General features: G+C 36.7%; 1 protein-coding gene and 1 pseudogene across 2 annotated transcripts; one reads left to right on the forward strand and one right to left on the reverse strand.

Annotated features, from left to right (window-relative positions):
- The first annotated feature begins 220 nt into the window (after positions 1-220).
- On the forward strand, positions 221-5,935 carry LOC7470533 (uncharacterized). 2 transcript variants are annotated; one of them, XM_024583038.2, is made up of 2 exons: positions 221-423; positions 3,178-5,935. In XM_024583038.2, the coding sequence occupies exon 2, from the start codon at positions 3,447-3,449 to the stop codon at positions 5,373-5,375; it is 1,929 nt and encodes a 642-aa protein (XP_024438806.1). In that variant the 5' UTR covers positions 221-423; positions 3,178-3,446; the 3' UTR covers positions 5,376-5,935. The 2 variants fall into 2 exon arrangements, with proteins under 2 accessions (XP_024438806.1, XP_002299680.1); XM_002299644.4 differs by having other exon boundaries at positions 225-423; positions 3,110-5,935.
- Positions 5,936-7,189: 1,254 nt separating this feature from the next.
- Positions 7,190-13,472, reverse strand: LOC18094894 (BRASSINOSTEROID INSENSITIVE 1-associated receptor kinase 1-like; annotated as a pseudogene).
- Positions 13,473-14,058: the final 586 nt, after the last annotated feature.

Here is a 14,058-nt window from a genome sequence, read left to right on the forward strand (position 1 = left end):
GAGTGTATTTTGAAACAGTATTTTCTAAAAGCAAAAAAGTCAAATGGTTAATTAATAGCTTATAAAACACAAAAAAAAAACTAACTTAAGATATTGTAAAAACTAAGGAATAAATAAAATAGTTAACTCAAAATGAGAGTCGTGTAAGAAAAAAAAGAAAAAGAAAGAAACGAGGGAGACTTGAGCCGCCCAAAACAGTATGCGCTTTTCATTCATTGGCTCTTGGAGTTTATTACCGAACAGATATCTCTCCCCCTCTCTCTTACACAAGTACAGCACTCATAATACAATAGTTGCTCCTGTCCAATTATTACCATCTAGTCTCGCTCTACCTAACTCTCTCTGTCATGTTCCAGCGATGTCTGTAGCCACTTCTCAGATCCGCTCGCTTTCTCCATTTATCCTCTAATGTTTGTCCTCACGGTATGACTTTCTTTTTCCTTTCTTTTCTTTTTTGGTTTCAACTATGCTTTCGGAACACATGGTATTTATGGCAGTCAATAATTGTTGAAATCCCTTCTTGTTTTTCTTTTAAATGAATGAAAATAGATTACGACGAATATAGACTTTCTTATCCTGTGTTTGTTTGTTTTTTGTGCTAATATTATTACTAATTTCTGTTTCTTTTTGTAGTTTTTAGATTTTTTTTTAGTTTCAGATCTAGTAATTAAGATGAATTATCATTATTTATTTATTTATTGTGTTTTGATAGAAGATTCCTGTTTCTTTTCTTGGTCGTATAATTCATGGACATGGCTGTCTGCAGATTAGGCATTAGCATTTAGAGAGAGAGAAAAAAACTTATTTTATTGGAAATTCAGACTCATAGTATTGAAATTTGAATTTATTTTTTTATAATGAGGAATGGCCTATTTAATTACTTTTATACCATCTCTGATACGCTTAGAGCAACTATCTCATGCTGTACAAGTCTGTAGGAATTCCTCCTGCCCAACACATGGCAGTCTCTCAAGATATCATGTGTGGGTAGCATTGGTTACATTTCATTTTTTAGTTAATGAAGATATTTTGTTTTATTATAATCTTTTTATCTATAAGGAAACTTTTTTATTTTTTTTGTTGTGGATGAATGCTTTGGATTTTCACTATATTTGCAAAATAATATATGTTGTCCAACTCGTGGAACAAGAGATTGTCATGTGTTGAGCAGAGGAATTCCTAACGTCTTGTATATGCAATTTAGGTATACATAATGTTGCATAAGTTGATTGATGAAAGTCGAGGTAAAGTAAGGAAATTTAAGAGAGGAAGTCAAAATGAGGAAAGGAAAAGAAGAGAAATGAGAAGAAAAGGAAGGAAGTTAAATTTCTGTTTTTTTTCAGTTTCCTTCATATCATTTCCCTTCTTTTCCTTTCCTTTCCATATGTAGTTAGTTATCTATACATGCTGTTACTGTGTTCGTTTTGCGTTACATGGAGCTTCTTGATCTATTTATTTCTGAATGATAGAAAGAAGTGAAATTGAAACTAATATAATTTGCTTACAGTTTCATTGATGCTGTCTTCCATTAGAAATTCCATGTTCCATTACTGAATTACACATCTTATGTAATTGTATGTTCAATCTGCCTTATATGCCCACATTTAAATGAAAAGAAGTTATTGGAGTGCACATGAATACTTTTGATTCTGTTTGACATCCTTCTTTTCTTATCTTTTTATGCACATTGTCTAGTTAGCATGATTTTTCAACAGTATCAATATTCTAAAGTGTAAATAATAATTCAGTCCCCTTGTTTTTAACGATATAATAACTGAATCCCTCTGGTTTTAGAAACCATAACATAGTCTCTTGACTGTCTACGACTGTTAATTCATTAAAAGCTAAGTTTCTTTAAAAATAATCAACAAAATACCCCTAGGTTTCTTTCAGTTGATATTGTCAAAAGGGTATTCTGGGAAGAAAAATAACTGAATTGGTGATAGGTCAGCACCTTATTTATGGACTTATTCCTCAAATCAATTACTCGGCTATTAATAAAGAATTCCGGGTTTTCACTCCTCCCTTAGAGTTACCACCCCGTGGGAACACCGGAGAAGAGGATAATCGCAAAAATCAATGTGGGAATAGCGGTCAATCTCAGATAAGTCGTCTTTTTATTGATAGCACGTGGACTTGCTTGCCGGGGAGAAAGCTTCCCAAACAAGTCAAAAGTGGCGAAGCCATGTCTTCTCCTTCGGTTAAGCCTCGCTTAGCCAGGAATGGTAGCGAAGGAAAACAAGCCCTATACTGGAAGTGGTCAATCAGAGCTGGAAGGGGACCTTGTTCGGTGAGAAACCTAAGATTATATAAGTCTGAAGAAAGGTTTAGCACTTATTATTGTAACAATCAGTATAAGGCTTATAAGAAGCCTTAAAAGCTACTTGACCAAAGATCCTAAGCTACTTGTTTTCAGTGCACTGCTTTTCGAGCTCTTGCTTGAATTGAGTTGGCTATAATAAATTATCCTCTTTGCTCGTTCTTCAGCTACTCCATCTAGGAAAGGGACTGCCCTAGATGTCAGGCGGGGAATCCTCGTTGTGTACTAAAGCAGATCCCCTCGACTTGGCTCGTAACCATTAGAGTCGTTTGCGCTTTCTGGGGAAGACACTTAACGAAGGGACTAAGCTATAAACGGAAATAAAAAAAATAGGGATGCGATATTGGGATTTTTACATAATAGGGGGACTAACTAATTATTTTGCTAAAAACATGGAGACTAAATAATAATTTTCTCTATTTTAAAACTTGTTATTTATTGGTCTTCTCCTATTAACTCTGGCTTGTTTCTGTGGTGAATAAGTGGTTGGGCTCGCTATCAATGTCATTTTGGTAGGGAGGGCCCTCTCCGATTAATTGGGCACATTACTTTCCAGATTTTTCTGTGAGTTTGAAAATTGCATGACAATGTTCTGGAAGACCTATTATATTAATTCCCTATTATTATTCTGCAATATACTGCGTTGTCCTACTTTCTGCAGTCTAATGTGCTGAAGATATTGTATCCTGTCCGGTAAAATACGGTCTATATTACTAGATTCTGTTCAATGACTTGTGAAATCATACACCAGTTTGAATTATATCTGATGTTGGTTTGATCTCTGTGCAGAAAACCTTTTTTGTTTGACCGTGTTCAGTAATCGTTCAAAGGTTCTCATTCCTTTTACTTCCTGTCAGATTGATGAAGCTGAAGATTTGTGAAGAAAGGAGCATAAGAGGCTCCAAAGTTCTAAGCACAACAATTCTGGCTTAAAGGGTTTTATTGTTGGTTCTGAATTTTGCAAAGATGGACAGGTCAGATACTTCAGGCTTTGTAAGTGGTGGAGGTAGAATATTGGGAAATTTCCATTTCTCTATACCTTGTACCTGTTAGTATCCTCTGTCGAAATATTTTCTGCCAGATAAGCCTCTTGTTCCCCAGTGCTACAGTTTAGTGCTTCTGGACAATGAATCTTATCAAAAAGGGCCCACGATTTTCTCATAATAATGAGCTTCCAAAGAATGACTGTTTTGGTGATACCGCTTTGAGCTTGAACTGCCTTGGATATGGAGGAAGCAGTTCGACCAATGCTGAGGGCGCTGATAATAATCTTAAAGTTGATTTCTCTAATGCTTCTGATGACGGTTGCAAGTTGGTGCTTGGATTGGGTCCAACACCAAGTGCATATTTTGATGATTGTTACAGCTTTGGGGTCAACAAAAATAAAGGGCTGGCTTCTGGTGCTATATTTCCCAAGGGGCTGTTGTCTGAGAGCGATTCAATCCTAAAACTTGGCCTTTCTGGAGGGGCTAAGGAAGCTTTGAGTGGTCTCGGCTGTGCAATTGAGGGGACTGATACAGATACTCCTATGCTGAACCAAATTTCTGGTGATGATATTAGAGTCCCGATTCCTGTTGTCGATGAGGGTTCCACCTCAGCAAAGAAGTCTGGTGGCTATATAGCATCACTTCTTTTGGCTCCTAGAATGGATGTTGGAAAAGCTCTGTCACAGACAGAACTTCTCAACTTTGGGACTGGATCGCATCATCAATTTCAGCTGAGCCATGAACTACCTGCCAACGCAGATTTCTCTGTGGGCACTACTTCTGAGCAAGCGATTTCATCCACTTCTTCTGACCACAGAACTAAAATTCCAAAGAAATGCAAGTTCTTTGGTTGCTCAAAGGGAGCACGGGGGGCATCAGGCCTTTGTATTGGTCACGGGGGCGGACAGCGATGCCATAAGCCAGGTTGCAACAAGGGAGCTGAGAGCCGAACAGCATATTGCAAGGCCCATGGTGGAGGAAGAAGGTGTCAACACTTGGGTTGCACTAAAAGCGCAGAGGGGAAGACAGAAAATTGCATCGCCCATGGTGGTGGCAGAAGATGTGGGTTTCCAGGGGGATGCGCTAAGGCTGCACGAGGCAAGTCAGGGCTTTGTATTAGACATGGCGGGGGGAAGAGGTGTAAGGTTGAAGGCTGCACCCGTAGTGCTGAAGGACAGGCTGGGTTGTGTATTTCTCATGGGGGTGGACGCCGTTGTTTGCACCAAGCATGTACGAAGGGTGCTCAGGGGAGTACCATGTTCTGCAAAGCTCATGGTGGGGGAAGGCGATGCATATTTGCAGGATGCAGCAAAGGAGCCGAAGGGAGTACGCCGTTGTGCAAGGGACATGGTGGGGGAAAGCGCTGCCTGTTTGATGGTGGTGGAATTTGTCCAAAAAGTGTCCATGGAGGGACAGACTTTTGTGTTGCCCATGGTGGTGGAAAGAGGTGTGTTGTGCCAGGCTGTACAAAGAGTGCGCGTGGCCGTACTGATTGTTGTGTCAGGCATGGTGGTGGGAAGCGGTGCAAGTTTGAAGATTGTGGGAAGAGTGCCCAAGGCAGCACTGATTTCTGCAAGGCTCATGGCGGGGGTAAACGATGTACCTGGGGTGAGGGAAAATGTGAGAAGTTTGCCAGGGGTAAGAGTGGTCTATGTGCTGCGCACAGCAGCATGGTCCAAGAGAGGAAGGCAAACAAGACTGGTTTGATCGGACCAGGACTGTTCCATGGCCTTGTATCTGCTTCGTCAGTTGCAGGGAGCAGCATAGACACCAACCATTCATATTCTGGAGTCAGTGCTGTCTCGGACTCCATTGATTCCCTAGAAAAGCCAGCAAAAAGACAACATCTGATACCAGCACAAGTACTGGTTCCTCTTTCAATGAAGGTCTCTTCGTCTTGTACAGGTTTTATGAATACTGAGAACCTAGAGGAAGGTACAAATGGCTATGGTGCCAGCAATGGTGGGATAAAGGGTTGTGATTATCTGGTTCCCGAGGGAAGAGTCCATGGCGGCGCCCTTATGTCATTGTTCGGTGGAAATCTGAAGAATTCAATCGATGGAGTTTGAAGCTGGTGAATTCCAGTCGTCGAAATATATCCAGGAAGAAAATTTCCAATGATGAAATTGTGGGCTGAAATTCATTGCTCCCTCAACTTTGTACATTTGGTCACACGAAACCCTGCTACTCTCAAGCAAAGACGATATGAGATCCTCTGTCCAATTGCATCACACAACAAGTGGCTTCCACCATTCAGTAATGGAAATGGAAGGGGCTGAGGTTGGAAGTAAATAGGCTGGTTTAATCCAATCAAAGTAGGGGCTTGATTTAACCAAATGTGTAAATAGAGGGACCAAGGTGTGATTTATAGCTTGAAATAGTGTACAAAAGTGTGAAGCCTGTGTATAGTTGGTGTTAGTTCATAGCGTTTATTTGTTAATGGCAGGATACTGCTGTTTGAGGCACTTAAATTTCTCTAGCTAGACAGCTCGACATTGCTGCGTGAGGCATTGATTTCATGGGATCAATAGCCGCCATTGCTCCCGGCGGCCCCTCCCGCCGTGGAATTATTCCTCTTATTTTCTGTGCCGAACTACCATTTTTTTTACGTGGAAGGATTCTTATTACACTTGTATCATAGTCAAGGTTTAGCATGTTTTAGAGGATAACTACAATCTATGAATGAATGAAGATTCCAACCTTTGACCTTCCGACATGAAGGCCAGTATCATAGAGGCACTCGTGCTGAATAATGATGTTTTCGACACGTCTATTACTCACAAGGAGATGTCTTTGTTTTCCATAGACAAGAGGACTAGCTCATAATTAGTTCAGGCACAAAGTAAATCAAGATACTTCTAAATGTATCACCAAAACTTTATTGAGCAATCTGATATATGAATGAAGGTTACCGAATATCAAAGAAATGAACTTTTGCTAAAGAATACCTATAAATAAATGAAGGAATAACAAATCCTACTATGTTGAGTTTTTAGCCAAGCAAAAAGTAAAAACGTTATTTTGATATATTTTCAAATAAAAACACTTTGAAAAATAATTTTTACTATACTCTCAAACAAGTCATAATAACAAAGCTATAGAAACCTAGATAAGGATGATCAACGAGGGAGTTATATATAATGTTATGAAAGTTAATTATATCATACACATGTAACGATCAATGAGAAAAACTGTTTGACATACATTTCAACTTGTTTTATAAGTGTTTTAAAAATGTGTTTGACATAAAAAAATATATTTTTTATTGATCTACGATAATTTTGATATACTGATATTAAAAATAAATAAATTTATTTTAATGTATTTCAAACAAAAAATAATTTTAAAAAGCACCATACATCACAATACCAAACAAATACTTACATGCCAACTAACCAAACTAAGAGTTTAGTAAATTGTACATGTTACTTTAGTTTCTTTGTTAATGTTCATTCTAATGATTTAAAATAAAATATGAGAAAATCGTTGTTGATTTTTTTTTTTTTTTATCAATTGTGGGTAAGAAAACACTTGTGTATACAGGTTATAATAGTTGTCCTCACATGTAGTTTCTTTTCTTTTTATAATTTGTTTTTACAATGGGGTAAAATTTCAAATTAGTTTTCATATTTTAAGATTAACTTCACTTCTCTAATCCAATCAAAATAAATCATAATTATTAGTAATTGTATAAAATAAATATCTCTATCTACCATATAATTTATATATATATATATATATATATATATATATATATATAAATCACTTAAGACTATTTTGGCCACTACACTAAATTTAGTCCAAAGTTTTTAACTTGGATGAAAATAATTACCAAGAAATACCTGCCAACATTATATAAAAAATTTAGTGAGAGAAAAATCAATGCATACCAAATCTTTGATGAAATTGATTACCCCAACTGGAGATGGAAAATATAATTGTTTTTATTCCTGTAACAATCTTGACTAATCTCTATATTACATAAGAGTGATATGTGTGCTTCCATGGCCCTTCCTGCCATGTTTGCTGGCACCTGAACTTTCAAATCTCCCTATAGAAATTACATCAGCGAGAAACTTCAATATATGATATAAACTAGGCATTGAAAAGAAAAGAAAAGAAAAAATTATACACATCTGTTGTGATCAGTTTCAAACACAATAGCTCTTGAAGAGACTTCCGTTGTGCCCTTAAAAGGGAGGATCATCTTGGTCCAGACAATTCATCTGGAGGGATGTGGGATGAAGAATCAACGATCCAATTAGTGTGTGCGTGATGAGTGTGGTTAAACTCTTGGCGGAACACCTCCTCTTTCTGCCATTCCTCCCATCTCTCCGCCAAGCCATCCCCTTCCAGCATTCTGACCACTTCTGACATCTTTGGTCGTTCCATTGGGGAGCTTTGTGTGCACAGTAGAGCCACTTGGATCAGATTCTCAACCTCATCATCGATGTAATTTCCCGTCAGATCAGCATCAACCAGCATCTCCAACTTCTTATCTTTTAGAAGTCCCTTCACCTGAAATTTCAGAGATGAAGTCAGACTGAAAGAGAACAAAAACAAGAAAGCAAAGGAAACCATTTGCAAGACTTGAGCCCAATACCTACCTCTGTGCTTTGAAGAGACTATGAATAGACAGCAGTAAAAAAGTTTGGACATTGAACTGACAAACTTTTAACCTTGTAAAATCAAGCTCATTGCAAACTGGGTCAATCATGTCAAATGTGGAGGGCTTCATTTATGAACTAGAAACCATTTGATGTATTATAGATCAAAGCAAACTCTATCTATTTGTGAAAAAAACAAAAAGAAGCCAGTTCAATTTGATTTGATTTATTCATATTAACACAGGAAAAGCATAGGGGGATGTTTTGGTGCTGATTGTAGAGGCTCTATGAACAATATATTAGGGGATTTTAGGCTGAATCTTTAATGTGTAATTGTTGCAGGGTTGGTTAGGTTAGCAAATGAGGTTGCTTGGGGATTATTAGTGAGTGTTTTAAGGCTAGTTTGATGGAAATTGTAGAAGGTTTAGGGTACATTTTTAGGAGTCCACAAAGGAGGGAAAACCTAAACTTCACACTTAGGGTTCTTAGAAGTCACACCTAAGAGGAGATTGCATCACACAAACAAACACAAAATAGTTGGAACTTCATTCATTTTAAATGATTCTGAAAATAAAATATTACAACCATTGTATTTATTGATTTACAGCTCCTTTCCTAATCTAGCAAGGACTTAAGAATCTTAAACCACCAATATAACTATTCTTGACTAATAAAATAAATATTATAGAGAAATAAACCTACACAAGCAAGCTTAGTCTAGTGGTTGTATACATGTAGCTTCTTTTCTTCTCAAAAAAAAAAAAAAAAAACAAACAAACAAAGAACCTAGACCTAAGCAATTTTCCAGTAAACATAAAAATTACTAAAATACTCCAGCATTCTAGAATTTAAATTAAGATGCATAAATCTTATCTGTTTTTCACCTACATCACATTTTCCTTGACCACCTCAGCAAAAATATGAAAATCCCAAGTGATGAAGGATTCTAGAAAATTCACCATCTTCCAATGTCATCAAAGTTCTAATGTAAGACAACGAGGGAATGCAGCGAATACATACCCAATCAAGTAACATTACATCATCGTCATTTGCAAGCCGAGCAAGATCAAAAGCCCTCTGTCCAGTGATAAGTTCAAGAAGCATGACACCATACCCAAAAACATCAGTCTTCTCTGAAGACTTTCCTGTTGATAGGTATTCAGGTGCTATATGCCCAATTGTGCCACGTACTGCAGTAGTAACATGAGTATCTTTGTAGTCCATGAGTTTTGCCAACCCAAAATCTCCAACAACTGCTTCAAATTCCTCATCTAACAAAATATTTGCGGCTTTCACATCGCGGTGAATAATCTTAGGATCACAATGATCGTGCAAATAAGCCAACCCTCGTGCGGATCCTAATGCAATTTGCTTCCTTATTGGCCATTCAAGTGGGGATTGTGATTCTGAACGCTCTGCTTAAGGCGTCAATTTGAGAAAAAACAATAATTAATAAAACAGGCCTTGGGGTTATTAGAAAGTTCAATAACTTGTCTACAAATAGAGCCAGTATACAAACTTCTAAAATGTGTAGCAACTTCCATGCTTTTGCAAGACCAAATATATATATATAGATTTCCTTTTTTCTCTAATTTTCTTTTGGCACAAAAAGAAGAATCTTGTTTAGAGAGAGAATAACACAAGGAATATAAGATAATAAAATAATCATGTCCAATTTTTTATATTCTTTCTCTAATTTTCTAGTTTTTATTTAACTATATTTTTTAAACAATGATTAAGGACATTTTGTGTACAAAGAGGGATTTAGGTAACATTTTCTTAAACATGAAGGGGGGTTAGTCAAAACTTCAAATTTTTGGAAGAATTTCACTCTCAAGGGGGTTATTGTAATTTACCCTAAAAAAGGAAGAAAAACAATAAAATAAAATTAAGTTGACAAAGCATATTTTTCCAATGAGGAGATACAAAGATCCCTGCAGGCTGAAAAGGCACTAAACAAAGAAGCCAAAATGCAAGATTAGGAATTGCAATTGGAGAATTTCTATTAAAATTAGAATTGAAAATAAACTAATGTTAAGATTAAAGATTGAAATCCTTAGTTGACCAGAATATGGACTTGATGTCACAAAAATATGCAAAATATATAAAGCTACCTTAAGGGGAAAAAACTGAAATGGATTGGCATCATGGAAAAGGAATCACTTATAAATTACATAACAAAAGGAGATAAATATAGCAAAGAAAGATGCTGGCTGATAGCAGTACCTCTTAAACATGATGCTACACTTCCATTAGCCATATAAGGATAGACAAGCAACCTCTCAGTTGGAGTCATGCAAAAGCCACGTAGACGAAGCAAGTTCCGATGCACAGCCATGCTGATCATCTCAACTTCTGTCTGGAACTGCAGTTCCCCACCCTGGGTGCGCTCCTCTTTCAGTCTTTTAACAGCCACTAGAGAACCATCAGTTAAACGTCCTTTATAAACCTTTCCGAACCCACCCCTGCCCAAAATGTTTTTGTGACTAAAATTGTCAGTTGCAACTTGTAGCTCACGCAGAGAAAACCTTTTAAGCTGTCCAAGATGAACTTCTGGGTCCTCTTCAGCTGCACAGATGTAGATGGAGTGAAAATGCATCCTAAACAGAATAAATTTCAGTTCTGATCAATCATGACCTCTTTCAAAAAAACACTGACCAGGTACATCAAAGAAGTGGTCCTGTGGTTTTCTTTTTCGCCAATAAGCAAGTACCATTGCAGGGGCAGCAAACAGAAGAGCAGCACCAGCAGCAACTCCCCCAGCAATAGCTCCAGTGGCACTATTTCCTATTGCAAATGATATTTCAAAAATTTACCATGCCAAGAATGTATTCAGAAATACCCAGAACAACATACATTTTCAAATGGAAGAGACCTTCAAACTCAACACCTAGATGACATGAGGTGCTTATCTTGAAACCTCTCAGCCCCTTCCCCCCTTTTGTTAAATAAGAAAATAAAAAGTTGAAATTGTAACTGACCATTAGAAGGACCCCTTGATGGTGGAGAAAGAGGAGGTGGTGGAGGAGCTTGAGAAGCATTGAGTTTATTGTTGGCAAAACTGCAAAAAAAATGCAGAGGTTAGTAAAACAGGTACTGTGCAACCACAACCACTAAATGATACTGACAAATAGAATTACTAGCAACAAACCTGATAGGAGTGAAAAAAGAGAATGAGCCATTTACAGGGACATCTCCTGTTAGTTGGTTGTTAGAAAGATCCCTGCACAAATAGCAATATATTTTCATTCAAGCAATATTTGGTGCCTGGGGAAATTAAGGATACACCTATTCATGATAACAAAAATATTGTCATCAGCAAAATACTACTCACAGGACTTGCAAGGTAGTAACCGTAGTTAAATTCACAGGAATCGTTCCCGACAAGGTGTTGTTGTTGAGACGCCTATTTCACAAAACAGAAGAGTCATGTCCTGAATCTCCATTACACTTGCTAGACTACATTTAAACAAAACAGCCAGTGCACGTGCAGAAAAAACTTTATGCACTGCTAGATGTGGAAAGCCAGATTTCTAGATGGAACTTGCTATCACTTGAAGTGCAAAATATTGCTTATCAACAAACTGTGTAATCTGATTTATCATAAAAACATGCACTGATATATTACTGAGTGGGATATGCCTTACTTCACCCCTCACCTCTTCAGTGAAATTTGTCAGTGCCATGAAACTTATTATGGTAAAAGTAGGAAAAAAATCTTCATTTCATATTGCCACAAAAAGAACAGCCATGTAAAGTGTACAGCCAAAATGCACACATACATACCCATTTCTTTATAACATAATGCCTACTCTGATTATCATAAAATATTGTATGGACCAATTACTGCCTGCACATGCATTACTTCAACCCTTGCCTATTCTTCAGTGAAATTATGCAAGTGAAAGCAAAATTATTATGATAAAAGATGGAAAAATATTTCTCTTCTTTTCATACTGCCACAAAAAGAACAGCTATGTAAGGGCCACAGCCAACACACACACACACACACACACATGCAAGTCTTGTCAGTGGACTCAAACTTCCATGAGAATATAAAATACACAGCAAATGAGTTCCAAGTTTTACAGAAATATTGGATGAAAGGAATGGTTTCATACAAGAAACGTAGTTTCTGAAGCTTGCCCAATGTCTGAGGAATCGGACCAGTTAAGTTGTTCAAGTAAAGATCCAAGCTCACCAAGTTTGTCAGATTCCCAAGCTCAGCTGGAATTTGTCCAGTTATGTTATTGCTGTAAAGTTCCCTGTCAAAAGAGCTCCATTTACCAAGTGTAATTCAATGACAAAAAAAGGGACGGGGTTTCAACAAAAGCGTGCCTTAAAAAATATTTAATTCCAGGTAATGTAACTCATCTATCAACTGTTGCTAGGAAATGGATGGTAGGGGAAAAAATTCTCCTATGGTATAGCTAATATTAGATGGTTTCCAAATTATAGATATACACAAAAAACATGTCGAGAGTCTATGAAATGCGATGTCACTTTAAAACCTTGGTATGTGTTAGCAGGATCATGTCTAGAATCAATTCATTCAAGTAGATTTAGATAGCTCTTTTTCAAGTGGATATAGGGCAAAGCAGGCTCCATGGGTATGGAAAATCGATATGGATATGGATATAAGCTGACTGTTTTTCCTCTCTTCTTTTCATTTTTAATAGGCACGTATAATGAACCATTCTTCCATACAATCTACTTTATGCACAATTCATGATGTGAAGCAATCAAACAAAGAAGAACTCGAACGACTTACAAGTACTGCAAATTTGAAAGCACCCCAAGTTGCGTAACCAGTTGACCAGATAGATTTGCATTTCCAAGATCACTGAAAGTAAGAGTAGCGAGTTGTTAGCTATGGTAGCCGCCATCATCATCATCATCATCAAGTAAATTTAAACTACCAACTCAATAAATAAACTTACACACGCGTGACACTATTTTCATTATTGCATGTAACATGAAACCAAGTGCAGGGATTGACGAGAGTAGCATCCCAACTTTGAAGAACATTGTTCGGATCAAGTAAATTCGTCTTTAATGCATTCAAGGCATCGCCTGTCTTGCCACATAAAACCATATCATGCAAATTTGGTAACCGACAAGTTAAAAAAAAAAACAAGAAGAAGAAGAAGAAGCATACCTTCTACATTACTGGAGACCCTGACGACGACCAAATGAAAGACCAAAAAGAAAGCAGAGGTCCAGATCGCCCACATCCCTTTTCCTTTATTTCTTAAACCCAGAAATTTATTTCATTTCTTTAGCCCACCTTGACTTTGCACAGAAGAACAAAATTACAAGAATCAAACCCGTTGACCCAAATCACTAAAATCAAAACTATTCACAACCCAATATGAATTATAAGCAAGAACTTGGAATTCGAGCAAGATAGAGAGTTGATTTTCGGTGTGTTTGGTGGGAGAGGGAGAGAGAGCTGGGCAGCAGAGAAGGAGAGTTTTTTTTCTAAGAATAGTAAGAGAAAGAAGAGTTTGCAGGAAGTTTTTCAATGATCTACGGCTTGGGACGGAAAGGGGTTAGTCAAAGACAACAACATCTCAAATTACCCACACAAACCCATTTGGAATGCCACTGTACCTTGGAATTTTTTATTATTTTATTATTTTATTTGGTTACTATTTTTGAAAAGAAAATTCGAAGAAAGTTGGGAGAGAGGAAATATTATCATGTTCTTTATATTTTAAAATTATTCTATAAAAACATTTATTTTATATCTTCATCTCTTTTCTTTTAATTAAAATTATTCTAACTCATAACCAAATCAATCTTTTTTTCTGCTTTTTTTTATTTATCTTTTACATATTTTAATTAAACACAACTTGATTGAAAAAGAAAATAGATAATAGCACTTGTTATTTCTAATAAAACAGATGACAGAAATGGAGCAAGTAGATAAATGGAGAGAACTAGATAGTTGGCACGTAATTTGCTGGGAGTTCGGCTGATTTTTTGTTTTTTTTTGCAGTGTCAAAAAAAAATGCTTAGTGTTATCAATATATTTTAAATAATAAAAAAGTTATAGAAAGAGAATTGAAAAAAAAATAATTATCAATCTCTAATAATCAAAATATAAAAGGATGAAATCAAGAAAAAAACTAATGAAAAAAAA

Source organism: Populus trichocarpa, chromosome 1, assembly GCF_000002775.5.
Source record: "Populus trichocarpa isolate Nisqually-1 chromosome 1, P.trichocarpa_v4.1, whole genome shotgun sequence".
NCBI lineage: Eukaryota > Viridiplantae > Streptophyta > Magnoliopsida > Malpighiales > Salicaceae > Populus > Populus trichocarpa.

Excerpts from the sequence above, each read along its gene's own strand:
- LOC7470533 (XM_024583038.2), top strand. The coding sequence starts at position 3,447 with ATGAATCTTATCAAAAAGGGCCCACGATTTTCTCATAATAATGAGCTT.